The sequence below is a fragment of the Parus major genome, chromosome 6, assembly GCF_001522545.3.
Source record: "Parus major isolate Abel chromosome 6, Parus_major1.1, whole genome shotgun sequence".
In the NCBI taxonomy this organism is placed as follows: Eukaryota; Metazoa; Chordata; class Aves; order Passeriformes; family Paridae; genus Parus; species Parus major.
The window spans coordinates 32957699-32971851 of NC_031775.1; the positions used below are offsets into that span (position 1 = coordinate 32957699).

The window sequence follows — 14153 nt, forward strand, 5'->3', positions numbered from 1 at the left end:
CCCTGCCTGATGTGTGTGGTAGCAACCTCAAAGCCCTGCAGAAAGGCTTTGGAGATTTCTATTAACTATGCTGTTTTAATTGGGATATATTAGTTTTTCTGAGGTGCTCTAAGGTGTCCCCAGAGTCTTCTCCAGATGAACACCCCCAGCTCTCCCAAGCCTGGCTCCAGAGCAGAGGGGCTCCAGCCATGGAGCATCTTTGTGGCCTCTGGACTCACTTCAACAGGAGATGCTCAGGGGTCACAGACTTTACATCCACACTGGGAACTCGCTTTGAAAAATGTCCTAGCGAGTTGAATTCTAAAGAGGTTCCTGATTTATCTGTATCTTAATTCATTTTAATAGGCTGGAGGATCTGCAGGTGCTTTTGATTATAATTCTTGGTGCTCACTGTCATCTGGAATTCATGCACTGACGCACGTCAAGGTGGACATCCAAAGTCAGGGCCCAGTTCCAATAATTCACCTTAAGTTTTTGTCCTTCAGTGTCCCCGTGCACCAGATCAGAGACCTGGGTTTTGAAGTGTAAGGGTTGTAATGTGTATTTTAACTCCCTTAGGCTTGGTGGTTTTGGTTTGGTTTTTTTTTAAATCCATGCATAATTTGGATTATATCTTATCTATGTAGAAAAAATACAAATTTGACTTCAGAAAGCAGTTAGCCATTGGGTTATCACTGTGCTGAGCAGGGCTGGTGGGTTTGTGGCCGTTGCAGAGGGCTGGGGATGGCGGTGAATCCCCAGAAGCAGCGGGGACAGCGGCGCAGGGAGCGCCGTGAGCGGTTTAAGGGTCCCCTGCAGCCAGCCCTAACACAGTTAATTGCCTGTGATAAAACCGACCTCCCAGGTCTGATGGGACACTTCTTTTATATAAGAAAAAAATGTTTTGTAACAATTTCTTGTAAGTGCTAAAATTAACTGACTTTCTTTTAACCTAATTAAAGCTAGAACTGATGATATCACCTATACTTAATGTTGCCGAACATCTCGGGCAGAGTGTGCTGCCGCTTGGAACTTGGCTCCAGTTCTGCTTCCTGCTTTAAAACTAATTTAATGTGAAGCATCTGCTCAGTTGTTGCTGGTTCAGGATGTGCTCGATCTCCCCCGTTCTCAATCTAGAACAGGGTGGTCCTTTCCAGCACAGAAGATGCACAGAAATTGGGCTTTTTTTAATCTTTTCGGCAAAATTTCCAGTCGTTCTGCTGCCAAACCTACTGATTTGAAACGGAAATATTTATGAAGAGGTCACTCTGATATTAGGAGTATTTGTGCTCTCTCAATAGGGCCCAGCTGTTGGTCTTTGAAGGGTTTCATTCATGGAGAGGAGTGGGTGTCTCTGGGGAAGGTCTCTGAGCTGATGGAACTCCCGGTGCTGATGAGCACCAGAGCTGACTGTGGTTGTCCTGGCCTGGATGATTCCAGCTGACACAGATGAGGTAGAAACACACAGGATGAAATCCAGAGAGACCAGGAATTAGCCTGGAAAAGCTGTGGGTGGGAAACAGGAGGAAAGCAGAACCGGAATGGAAGTGTGGAGGTGGAGCAGGACATCTTCAGCAGAGCAGTCCAGAGATGGTCCAGACCATGGGAGGTCAGCAGGGCGGTGGTGGCCAGGAAAAGGCAGAACTTCAAAGGTGGGCTAAGGAGAGGACTGTGGACAGGAGTGGCAGGAAAAAGGGAATGCCTTCAAACTGCCAAAGGGCAGGGATGGATGGAATATTGGGGAGAAATTCTTCCTGTGAGAGTGGTGAGGCCCTGGCACAGAGCAGCTGGGGCTGCCCCTGGATGTGTCCAAGGCCAGGTTGGACGGGGCCAGGAGCAGCTGGGACAGGGGAAGGTGTCCCTGCCCATGGCTGGTTATGTTTAATGTCCCTTCCAACCCAAACCAGTCTGGGATTGAGGGAAGGAGGCCACCATGGAGCAGACAACAAAGGGCACTGGGACACACAGGAGAAGATCGAGGTGGTTGAAGAACCAGAACTTTGTGGCTGTCCTTCCACCTGGCTGTTGCTTTAACACAGATCTTTGTTCCTAATGGGATTCACTGCTGTGAAAACACAATAAATGCTCAGGGAAAGGGAGCCAAGCCCACACACACAGAGCATTGTTTTCCTTGGATGTGTTTCAGGTGCTCCTCGGGAAGTCACCGCCGTGGTCTCGCAGTGCCACATCCCAGGGCAGGATCTTGTTTGAAATCTGTGTCTCCCTGTATAGGATTCCAATCAAAACTTTAATGGACCAGGGCAGTGAGTAGCATTTAATGACCTTCAGTGCTATCACTTGAGTCTTTTGGGCATTGACATTGATTTTCCTTATCTTGGCATGTGGAGACAGGAGTCTCACTCCATCCTTTGAAGTGTTTGCTGGTGCACACCAGGAGCAGGCAATAAGCAGGGAGCAGCTTTGCAGGGATCATGGGCTTGGACAAGCCCAGTTTGGCCCCCAAATTTAATGTCATTATTTGCAAAAGCCAGGGAAAAAATTAATCTATTTGGATATCTTTTAATTCACTCAGGAGGTGTGTTTATTTATTACTTACTGTATCAATAATTTAATCTATTAATATATTGTGCAATTAATTATATATATTTTTTGTTTCATTATTTATTTTGAACTAATATCATGTATATGATGCACAAATCTCTGTGCAGGTGCTTCTTTCCCAAAGAGAGGATGCAGAATTCCTCACCAGTCAGATCCATAAGAATTTACATCCTCCAGAACAGATAAAAACAGAATAAGGAGAACATTGCACAGGTTGTATGACAAGGACTAAGTCTGACTCAGCTCTGACTTCTTGTGTTCTTCCCTAAATGCATCAATTTTTCCTTAATAGGCCTTAAAAGAGCAGTGTCGGGGCCGCTCAACAGGAATTGGGGGTTATTGCTGTTTATTGCAGCTCTCATCCCTTTTTTAATCTCTCCCTCCCATCATAGAGCCACTTCATTTATAAGCAGCTAAATTAAACTATGTCAGGATGTGCTTCCCCATGAATTTTAAACCTAAAAAGGCACTTTGTTCCTTGATTCAGTTGTGGGGAAGAAATGCAGCAGAGCCACCCGGCTATTTGAACTCTTTATTTGCCACATTTACAATATTAATAACACTGTTTCCAGAAGTTGTCACATCAAGTAAAAGATCTTCATTCCAGGCTGTCTTTTGGGGCCAAATTGAGACTGGATGCATGCATTTAATAAATTGTAGTCTCAAGTAGTCATTTTGGTAAATAATTAGCTTGGGTGGAAGAATAAGTTAGCATATTGTATGCATCTAATGCTGCAAATGTACACCCAGCAAACTTTGCTATTAATCAACAGTCAAGCACTGTAAGTTGGGTCTCATACATAATGAATTGTCCTTAAACCTCCTGGGCTTCATTGATAGAAAAATAAGAGAAAACACCAGTGTAGTAGGCTTTGGAATAAAATTTAACGAGATTGCTCTGCATCCCGTAATCGGTTTGGAGTCATTAGAGACCAGATAATTCAGCTGCACTTTTGGGGTGGCTTTAGCCTTCATCTATCAAAGAAAGGCTGCTTAAATGACATTTAGGTGTGGAGAAAATAAATTTTTAGTTAATTTCACAATGAAGGCTCCAGTATAAATATCTATTCACTCTGTTGGTGTGGAAGAAATAATGCTGCCTCACTAAGTCTTATTTTAATGTTAATTTTTGCCTGCTAATCATCACTGATTCTTCCATTTGAAAGGTAACACAGCAGCTATTTCTCTAAGAGAACATTACTTTGGTAAGGTAAGCACAGATCTATATAATTGTAAGAAAAAGACAGCCTTCAGTTTCCAGTTAATGCAACTTTCTTCTGTTATGAATTCACATGTGTGAGAATTATGTGACAACTTGTCTTCGGTCATTTGCTGATAAAACAAAAAAATTCCATTTAAAAAACAATAATTTTAAAATTATTCTGGCCCCTCATTTGTATTTCATGGCAAGAGTTACCATTCAGGTCCTAGAGGATCAACAGTGACTTCTGCAAATGTAAAAATTTACTCTGGCTTAGGAGCTCTGTTATTCATTATTTTATATATCTAGATATGTATTGTGACTTAGATAAACAATAATATATTATTGTATTAATTATTGCATTATAACTTAGATAAATATTCAGAATTATCTGTGTTAATGACACTCATGGAGCTCTGTAGCAACAGTCACCAGGCTCTTCCCACCACGGGGAAAGAAAATCACAGAAAAAAACCCAGAAAAAAAAATTTTAATCAGGTAAAATTACAAAATGACAAAATTTTAAATGATGAAACATTACCAAAAAATCTAAAATTTAAAAAAATTAGAATTAATAACGTAATCTGAGTCTGCCCACATGTATCAATGGAACTTTGTTGACTCCAGACTAGGAGGAGTTGCAACCTTTTTTTTTTAGTTGAGGAGCTTTTTTCATTTCTATCTTAATCAAAGGAAAAACATTGAAAATTTTAAATCTGAGGTAAAGGGGACTCTTCACTCAGTTTCTAAACCTCTCCTTAGGCAAACCACTGGAAGGGGAGGTGATTTTCCAGGGATCAAACACTCAGGTGTGTGTGGCTACAGGCAGTGGAAGTGGCATTTGGATCTTACATTCGACCAATCAATTGCATTTAAAATAGACAAATATTTTATAAATATGTTATGGGAGCTGCTACAGCATTCTCATGGTATTTATTTATCCCAAGGAAGCTGCCAGCTCCTGCCTTTCCCTCAGGGAATGTGCCAGCGGGGTCATTGTGGTTCTTCCCCTTCCTTTCAGCACACCTCAAGGTCCACCTTGTTTCCCTTAAGATTCGGAAGGACTGAGGCAAAAATCAGCTCAGAAATAAATAATAAACATCCTGCCACTTCAGGCTTCTCCCAGCATTTCTCTGCTTTTCGTCATGGTTGAGCTATTTGGGATGATCCTGAAGCCAGTCCTCTGCTTACATGTTTATTTTGGAAGCGCCTTAGAAACTTCCAGTTCTTGGCAGTGGTTTTTGGAAGGAGCCTGTTAAACTGAAACAGGTGCTGCTGCTTTCCTCCCCTCTGCTAAAACCAGCTTTTCCTTCCTTCCATGCCATGCAGACGTGAGGAGCAGGGCTGGGATGGAGCTCTGGGAGGACTCTGAGCTGTGTGGGTGCAGGAGCCAGCTGGATCCCCAGCCTTGGGCAGCCTCTGGAAAGGGCTGGCATGGAAAGGAATATATGGGATTGCAGGAGGAATGGTGTGGAATGGCTGTGCTGGGTGAAAACCCTAATCCTGGGGGGGATTCCCACGTTGGGGTTGATTTGGGGCTGCCTTGGACGTCACCACCATGGGCTGGAGATGTGCAGCAGCAGCAGGGGGTGCCTGGCCAGAAAAAAGGCTCTTAGTGAGACACATAAAACTGGAAAAAAATATATATTTATTTCTAGATGTCTTTAGATAGCTTAAAATGAGTTTTTATTTCTAATTGAGGAGTTTTTTATTTTAATGAAACATCCCCCTGTAAAGCCATGTTGTTCATGTGGAGTTAAATATCCATTTACCCCAAATATCCCCAAATATCCCCAAAAATCCCCAAAAGTTAAGGCAGACATGACAGACATGTGACACTGCTGACATATTAGAGGGCACCACATTACTGCAAACAAAAAAACTCTTGGTAATAAAATAAAATAAAATAAAATAAAATAAAATAAAATAAAATAAAATAAAATATAAATTAAATTAAATTAAAATAAAATAAATTTAAATAAATAAATAAATAAATTAAAATAAAATAAAATTAAAATAAAATAAAATAAAATAAATAAAATAAAATAAAAATAAAATAAAATAAATAAATAAAATGTAAATTAAATTAAAATAAAATAAATATAAATAAATTAAAAAATTAAAAAATAAAAATAAAATAAAATAAAATAAAAAATAAAAATAAAATAAAATAAAACAAAATAAAATAAAATATAAAATGCACACTAAACCCCAGCAGCAATAATTGTTTGTTGACCAATTGTTTGTATTTTTACAAAACCCTCCACTTTGGCATTTTTGGAATGCCAGGCAGCACCCAGCATCATTTGGGAATAAAAACAAGTGCAGTGACAGACTCTGATGAAAGTGGAAGCAATTTAAATAATATTAATGTGGTTTAAATAAATGTTTCTCATGATTCCAGCCCCACTGCCAAAAAATAAAAAAAATAAAAAAAATTTAAAAAAAGAGAAAGCCATTGGTACTTTTTAATTAAAAAATTAAAAAATTCTCCAGGGTGCAAGCAAAGCAGTCAGATTTCAGGTTTGGGTTTTTTTTATTTTTCATGCTTATGTTTTTATTTTTCATGCTCATGCTTTTCCTTTATAAAACTAAAATTGCATCTTGTTGATCACAAGTTTAAGACTTAAACTTTCCATAGGTAAAACAGTGAATGGCCACTTTGGCCACCACCCTGTGCACTGCTGGTGCCTCTGTGATCCTTTCCCTGGGGCTCACCCAGGGCAGGACATTAAGAAAGGCCCTTTTTCCTTTTTCATTCCTAAAGTTTAGGCCCAGGTAGTTCATATGACTTTTAGGTGTGTGTTTTTCTCTAAATTTCAACTTGTTCCTTTCCATCTGGACTCAGAAGTGCTCAAAGATCCGTGCCTGGAGTAGGGTGTTGAGAAACCTTCCAAGAAATGTGACTCTGAGCAGAGGGATTTCCTTCCAGGGGGGAATTTCCCATGATGTAACTCCTCTGCTCTTCTTACCAATGTGTTGAGACCACTTTGACTCTGCTTTTTGAAAGGTACTTAAGGCTTTGAAGCCTGAGAAAATCCTTTAAAAGGCAGCTGGTGTTTTCAGTCGGATATTTAATGCTGAGGTAGTTTGTGGAAGTTCTGCTGTGCAAGTTTGGGAAGGGAAAGGGGAGGAGGGAAGGGCAGGGAGGGGAGAAGGGCCAGCAGAAGACACCATGCATGAGTTATGTGCCTTCTTTTTCTTTGTTAAAGCTGTCAAATTCCCAGGAATAACCTGGTTGCCATCTCTAGCCAAGCAAAATTAATATGAAGGTTTTCCTTTTTTTCAACTCCCTGCCAGTCTGAAGCTCTGGGTGTGTGTGTGTGTTGGCACATGGAGTTTGTATCCTGCAGGAAAAGAAGTCAGTGCATTCCTGGAAAGCAAATTCATTTCTGCCTTGCAGAGCATTCCCTTTCTTGGCAAAGGTGGAGGTGGCCCTGGAGGTGGCAGGTGTTGGGAGAGCCCCTGGTGCTGAGGTGCTGGGAGAATGGCCCCACCAAAAACATCTGGAGATGCTCAGCAGTGGCAGGGCACTGAGATTAAAAGCAGCAATTAAAAAGAAAATTAAAAAGAAATTCTGTCCAAAGACTCCTGCCAGGGAACACCTGGAGAAGGGAGGAATGTGTGTGTGGTGGTTTGGCTCGGAATGGAAACTCAAATCTCACCCAGTGCCACGGCAGGGACACCTTCCCCTGTCCCAGCTGCTCCAGCCCCAATGTCCAGCCTGGCCTTGGGCACTGCCAGGGATCCAGGGGCAGCCCCAGCTGCTCTGGGAATTCCATCCCAGCCCCTGCCCACCCTGCCAGGAACAATCCCTGCCCAAAATCCCACCCAGCCCTGCCCTCTGGCACTGGGAGCCATTCCCTGTGTCCTGTCCCTCCATCCCTTGTCCCCAGTCCCCCTCCAGCTCTCCTGGAGCCCCTTCAGGCCCTGGGAGATGCTCCCAGAGTCTCCCTGGCTGCTCCCCACTTGTTTTGGGGTGACTGATGCTGGTTGGGTGTCCTTGGGCTGGTCCCTGTGTGCAGTTGGAGGCAGAGCCCGGAGCTGCTGCTCCTGGAGCCATGAAGAGATGGAGTTTTCCTGTTTTACTGCTGCCATTACAGCCCAAATGATTTCCAGACTCCCAAGAATGGGAAACAGGATGATGTGAAAAACAGGAGACCGTAGCTTTGAGCACTCTTCCTGCTCTTCTGGATAAATGGAGCAGAAAAGTCTCCTCACTTCTCTCCCAGGTTTCAGAGGAGTTATTGTCATTATATTCTCTCATTATTATTTTGTTGTAGCTCCAACAGTTCACAGTAAAACAGAGCTGTATTCTGCTGTGTTGAACCTGTGTGAAATAAGGGATTATCCACAGTGTTGGGAGCTTGGTTTGAAGTCCATGTCATGGGGATTTGTGTCCAAAGGTCTGTGCATGCATTTCATACCTTTTCTTTTAGCAAAGACATTATTAATCAGAAAAACAGCATAAAGTAGTTTTAAAAAGCAACTTGATCCTACTTCACATGCTTAAAGGAAAGTTAAAACCATCGATCTGGTAAATAAATGGAAAGAGAAGTAAAATTGCATTTAACTCCTACCGAACTGGATCCAAAGCTGATTGTGCAGATTTGATTTGCCTCTGCTCCAAGCCATGGACTCCTGGAGTGTTTTAATTGTCCATCTCCACTTTCCCATCAGGAATTGAGAGGCCTCCAGTGGCTCACAATTAATCAGAAGCTGAGTTGGGGCTGGGGGATGGCAGAGCTGTTTGATCAGGCACCAGGTGAGCGAGGGCTCCACATCTGAGCGTGGCCTTGCCCCAACCCCTGGCACATCCCTGAGCCCATCCAGAGGCTCTGCTCATTCTCCAGCATCCCAGTGCTGGGCCAGGCTCTGCAGATGCTGGGTGTGTGCAGAGCTGCCTCGTGGCTCTTTGGTGCCGTTCCTGGAGCATCACTTGGTTCATTTGCTTTGGCTTTTTGCTTGGAGGAGTCTCAGGAAATCCTTCAGCACACTCAGAAATTGGGGTTGGTTTGCTCTGTCCCGTACCTGGCAGGCTCAATCACTCTGCTTTTCTCTTCCCTTGTCTCAGGTTCACATGTATTTTGATATTGCCTGAGTTTTCCCTTCATTTCCTTGCTTTGGGGCACACCCAGCCTCTCACCAGAGGACTCTGCTGTTGGGGTCCAGCATTGAGAACTTTTGGCTCTGGCTTTATTTCCAGCTGGGGGGGAAAAGCTGCAAGAATCAGGAAACCTTTGTGTGGCCCCTCAGTGGTGGTGAGGGTTCTGGATGTGAGAAGGTTGCTGGCAGGGGTTGCTGTTCTGCCATCACCCTTGGTGTTGTCTCCATCCTTTCTCATGGGTGCACTGCTGATGGGCTGGGTGTTTGTTGCTGTCCTCACACAATCTCTGCAGTTCTCAGAGCCCCCCACCACACCCCAGCCTTGGGAAACACCAGGAGAGCACCACCACCCCTTTCCCAGCACTGCTCTGCACCCCTGAAAACATCCAGCTTGGGAAACACAGCTGCAAATCCAGGGTTCCCTTTCTCATCACTCTCATCCACACCTTGCTCTTCCAGAGGAAAAGAAAAAGAAAAAAAAGAGCATGGGAAGAGGTACATTTTTATTTACAGGTGCTTTCTGTTCGCTCACTTTGCTCCTCAGCCCCTGCAAGCACGAGCTGCCATTGAAAATCAAATGAATTCTGAATTGCTTCCTTCCAATTCAATCAGGGGAGGGAAGCAGAGACCTGCCACGGCGCTGGAGGAAGCGGGGATGGGGAAGGGAACTGCTTCCTTCCCTCCTTCCCCAGGGATGAGCCTGGGGACAAGGGACTGCAGCCCCGGGGGATGTGGAGGAGGAGCCTCACCTCCATCCATCCTCCAAGCACAGGGATGTGTCCTTCAGCATGGGCCTGGGTGGTGTTCTTGCTCCCTGACATTTCCCACATGGCTTTCACCGCTCTTCCCTGGATTTTCTTACAGGTGTTTGTAGCACTGGGTCATCCTTGCGTTTGTAGAGGTGATGAGGGTGAGTCTTTGTTACTGCTGCAAGGAATCCCATCACTTCTGTCTGACTAGAAAAAAGGTCTGAGTCCAGATTAAGTGTTTTGAGGCTTTTATTTTGCTGATACAGAGTGTGGATACTCGGTTTTGTCACAGCGTCACAGAGTTGTTTCCCTTGGAAGGGACCACTGTGTTGTCCCACTCAAGGGACCAGATTGTTCAGAGCTCTGTCCAGCCTGGTTTTGTCATTTTTACCTCTGTAATTTTGCATTTCTGTGTGTCTCAGCAGGGCGGAGTCCTCGGTGGCTTGCGAGGTGTGCGAGGGAGCCGAGGAGATGCCGGAGCCGCTGCGGCAGTGCACGGCCTGGCTGCGAGCCTACTTCAGTGAGCCAGAGAGCACAGGAACCCTGCCCCTGCCTGCCTTCCACCACCCCCTGCTGCAGACAGGTCAGTGCCACCCTCCTGCCCTCTGCCATCACCACTGCCTCCCATCTCCCTCACCCTTCACACTGAAAGGTTGGGCTGTGAACACACCTGAAGGGCTGGGAGCTGCTCGCTGAGGTGGTGGCTACTTAAAGCAGCTTTTGGCCACCAAGAGGGGGGGCTGAGGCTTTGGCATCACTCTCTAAAGCTCCCTGACAGGAGGGGGCAGCCAGGGTGGGGCTGGCTCAGCTCACAGAGAACAAGAAGGAAGAGTGGAAATGGCCTCACATTGCAGCAGCAGAGGTTTAGGTTGGAGATTTGGGAGAATTCCTTCCTGGAAAAGGAAAAGGCTGCCCTGGGCAGTGATGGAGTTCCCATCCCTGGGGGCATGGAAAAGCCTTTGGATGTGACACCTGGGGACATGGATCTTGGCAGTGCTGGGGAATGCTTGGAATTGATGGGCTGAGAGGGATTTTCCAACCTCAGTGACTCCCTGATTGTTGAAATCTTCTCCTGATTTTGTGGTTCTGTGCCCCTGTCAGGAGCAAAGCGCCAGGACAGCAGTCAGGGATAGGTTGTGTAAGGTCACTGTGGTTTTATTCCTCAGAGTTATCATAGATAACACTCTGACAGTTTTAAACAAAGAGATTTGTTACTGCCAAGTTGTGCTATTTATGAATTTAGGTGAAAGTAACACCTGAGAAAAGTCCCTCCATTTATTGACTGTGTTCCTGAAGGCCTCATAACAGAAATGAATCATTTGAAATGAAATGGGTCCCATTATCTTCAGTAATAATTAATAATCATTACCTCAGAAGTCTGGTGTTTGCAGTGCCTTCTTGCCTACCCCAAATGCCATCACTTTGTGGTGAATAAGGGAATCTCAGGATCTGTGAGCTTTGTTTCTGTGAGCATCTTCTGTACACCCATGTTATGAAAATTCCCCAGTGCCTGATCTTTCACAGCCAAATTCCAGGGTGGTGCTGAGGAACTTTTGTATTAGGGATATATTTTTTGTATTAGGGATTATATTTGGGATAAAGTGAAGTGCAGTGTTGTGGAAACTTTAACATTGAGGTGGATGTGAATGGGCAAAGCTGGGTAGGAAATATTCCTGCTGCTGCTGCTCCTGCCATCTCTGAACAACAGCAGGGGAATTCTGCCTCCCAGATTATCCATCAGAAGATTATAAAAAATTTAAAATAATGTGGGTTTTTTTTCATTAGTTTTCCTAGATGGGCTCCTGAATTCTTTTCAGCTTTGTGAATGAAATTCCTTGGTGTAAGCGCTGCTGATTGTGTTCTAGCTGCAGGTTTGGGGTTCAGCCCTGAGTTTGTAGAAGACTTTGGTCCATCCCTAGGGCACAACCTCCCTGTGCAGGCAACACTGCAAGGCACCAAGGAAAAGGGGAAAAAAGGGGAAAAATATGGATATTTGTTAACAGGAAGCTTCTTGAGGGAAACAGCCACCACCCTTGAATTTTTGAGGGAAGGAAGGAGAATTCTTCAGCGCCATCCAAGCAGAAAAGCCAGGCAGGAGCTGTGGCAGGGGTGGGCTGTGGCTGGTGGCTGTCAGCTGAGGCTGTGGCACTGAGGGGTGACACTGCTGGTGCTCAGGGTGCTCAGGGTGTGGGTCTGGGTGCCTGCAGCACGGGCTGGGTGCTGGGCAGGGCTGCAGGACAGCGTTCTCCTCTCCATGCACATTCCAGATGTTTCCATCCAGCTCCGCTGTTTGCTCTTGGCCCAGCTGTGGCTGTGTTTTACTGGGGGAAGGCACCTACGCTAATGAGGGATTAATTGGCTCAAATCACAACGATGTGAGAGCATTGCTGTTCTTCTGTCACTCTCCTACTGATACTTTCATGAAATACAAAAAAAATTACGTTGGAAGGAATGTGGAAATAGATGTCAAAAATTGGATGCAACTGGTTTTAAAAGTTGTTTAGGAGAAAGGTGAGGTAAAAATCAAATTATGATGGATTGCACTTCAGTTTATCTGCACATCAGAATTGCAGTTTTGCTAAATTAGGAATTTGGTATTTATTTACTTTCACACATTTACATTTGAAAGTGCCTGCTCATTTCTCCAGGCGCTTAAAAACGCAGAACAAACATCAGTGAAAGCACCAGGATCCAAAGCCAGAAAGGCTTTTTCTCATCACTCTGATTTCCTTACATTTCTGTTCAGCAGCAGCTCTGGAGCCCTGAGCAATCTGGGACAGTGGGAGGTTCCCTGCCCATGGCAGGAGTGGAACTGGATGAGCTTTAAGGTCCCTCTGACCCATCCCAGGCTGGAATTCTGTGATTCCCTGATCATCAAAACCCTCACCCTTCTTTCCCCACCTCCCTGTAAATGTGACCATGTACAACATTGCTCTCTGATAGAGGATTTGAGTTCCATCCTCAAGTGTTTTTTTAATCAGGACTCACTGTTGCATAATTTCTTCCTAATCAGTGCTTATATCAAATTTTATTTTATTTTTCTGCACTAACTTCATCTGGGGACCGGAAGGGTTTTGCTTATGCCAAAAAAAAACCACATTAAAAAGGTTCTTCATCTAACAAAAAAATATGTAGAGTGCTTTTGGGATGAAACATTTCTCAATTCATGGTCAGTTTTCTGCAGCTGCTTTTGTGCCAGCTTTGAAGACATAGATCCTTGTGGAGAGGAAAATTGTGACAATCAACTCTGACATAACAAAAGCAGAGAGATTTGCAGATTCAGAAAGTAGAGATGATCTGCTTTATATTTATTAAGAAATTCTATGAAACTTCAGTATTTGTTGTTTCAATGCCTTCTGCTATATCTTAAATTTTTCTAAAGTGCCTTTAATTTTCTAAATTACTGTTAAAGGGGGGAAGTGTGTTTAAAAGCAGTTAAAATACAAAACAAACCATTCCCCTCGTAACTTGGCACTGGCAAAGGTGGAATCAGAATCTTGATGCAGGCAGGAGAATTGTGGAATTACAGAACCATTAGGGTTGGAAAAGACCTTGGGGATCATCCAGCCCAACCATTCCCAGCACCATCACCGTGCTCACCACTAATCCTTGTCCCCAAGTGCCACATCCACTTGGTTTTTGAACATTTCCAGGGGTGGTGCCTCCACCACTGCCCTGGAGAGACTGTGCCAGGGCTGGACAGCTTTTCCATGAAGAAATTTTCCTTAATCTCCAATCTAAACCTCCCTTGCACAGTTTGAGGCCATTTCCCCAAATCCTGTCCCTTGTTCCCTGGGAGCAGAGCCCGACCCTCACCTGGCTCCCAGTCAGGGAGATGTGGAGAGGGAAAAATTTGGTTTCCCAACACCTCCAGGAGCTCTCTCCTTACCAGCTCTCCAGTTTATGTGCAGCCAATATATTTATTTTTAAACATAGTTGAAAATGTGGAACATAATTTCAACAACCTGTGTCACAAAGAGAAAGTCAGGTTTTCCCACTCCTCTGGGTGGGACAGCTCAGAAAAATCCCTGAACGTTCCTAATGGGAAATGATTAATTGTTCTTAATGTATCCTGGTGATTAGCTCCCTTTCTCTGTAACAGGAAAATGGGATTGTTACTATTTTGAGGGCTGTGCCTGGGGTGGGTGATGTGTGGGTGATCTGTGGGTGATCTGTGGGTGATCTCTGGGGGATCTCTGGGGGATCTCTGGGGGATCTTTGGGGATCTGTGGGTGATCTCTGGGGGATCTCTGGGGGATCTCTGGGTGATGTGTGGATTTCTGTGGGTGATCTCTGAGTGATCTCTGGATGATGTGATGTGTGGGTGATCTCTGGGTGATCTCTGGGGGATCTCTGGGGGATCTCTGGGGGATCTCTGGGGGATCTCTGGGTGATGTGATGTGTGTGATGTGTGGTTGATCTCTGGATGATGTGTGGGTGATCTCTGGGTGATCTGTGGGTGATCTCTGGGTGATCTTTGGGGATCTCTGGGTGATCTCTGGGTGATCTCTGGGTGATGTGATGTGTGGGTGATCTCTGGGGGATCTCTGGGTGAT

General features: G+C 44.6%; 1 protein-coding gene across 5 annotated transcripts in view; it reads left to right on the forward strand.

Annotated features, from left to right (window-relative positions):
* MGMT (O-6-methylguanine-DNA methyltransferase) overlaps positions 1-14153 on the forward strand; it is a 145440-nt gene that overhangs the window by 103339 nt on the left and 27948 nt on the right. For 3 of the 5 annotated variants that reach the window (XM_033515742.1, XM_015633905.2, XM_033515741.1), the window contains exon 4: positions 10020-10180. In XM_033515742.1, the coding sequence (XP_033371633.1) occupies positions 10020-10180 (161 nt within the window). The remainder of the gene's footprint in view (positions 1-10019; positions 10181-14153) is intronic. The other 2 variants (XM_015633907.2, XM_033515743.1) reach the window with 1 other exon arrangement.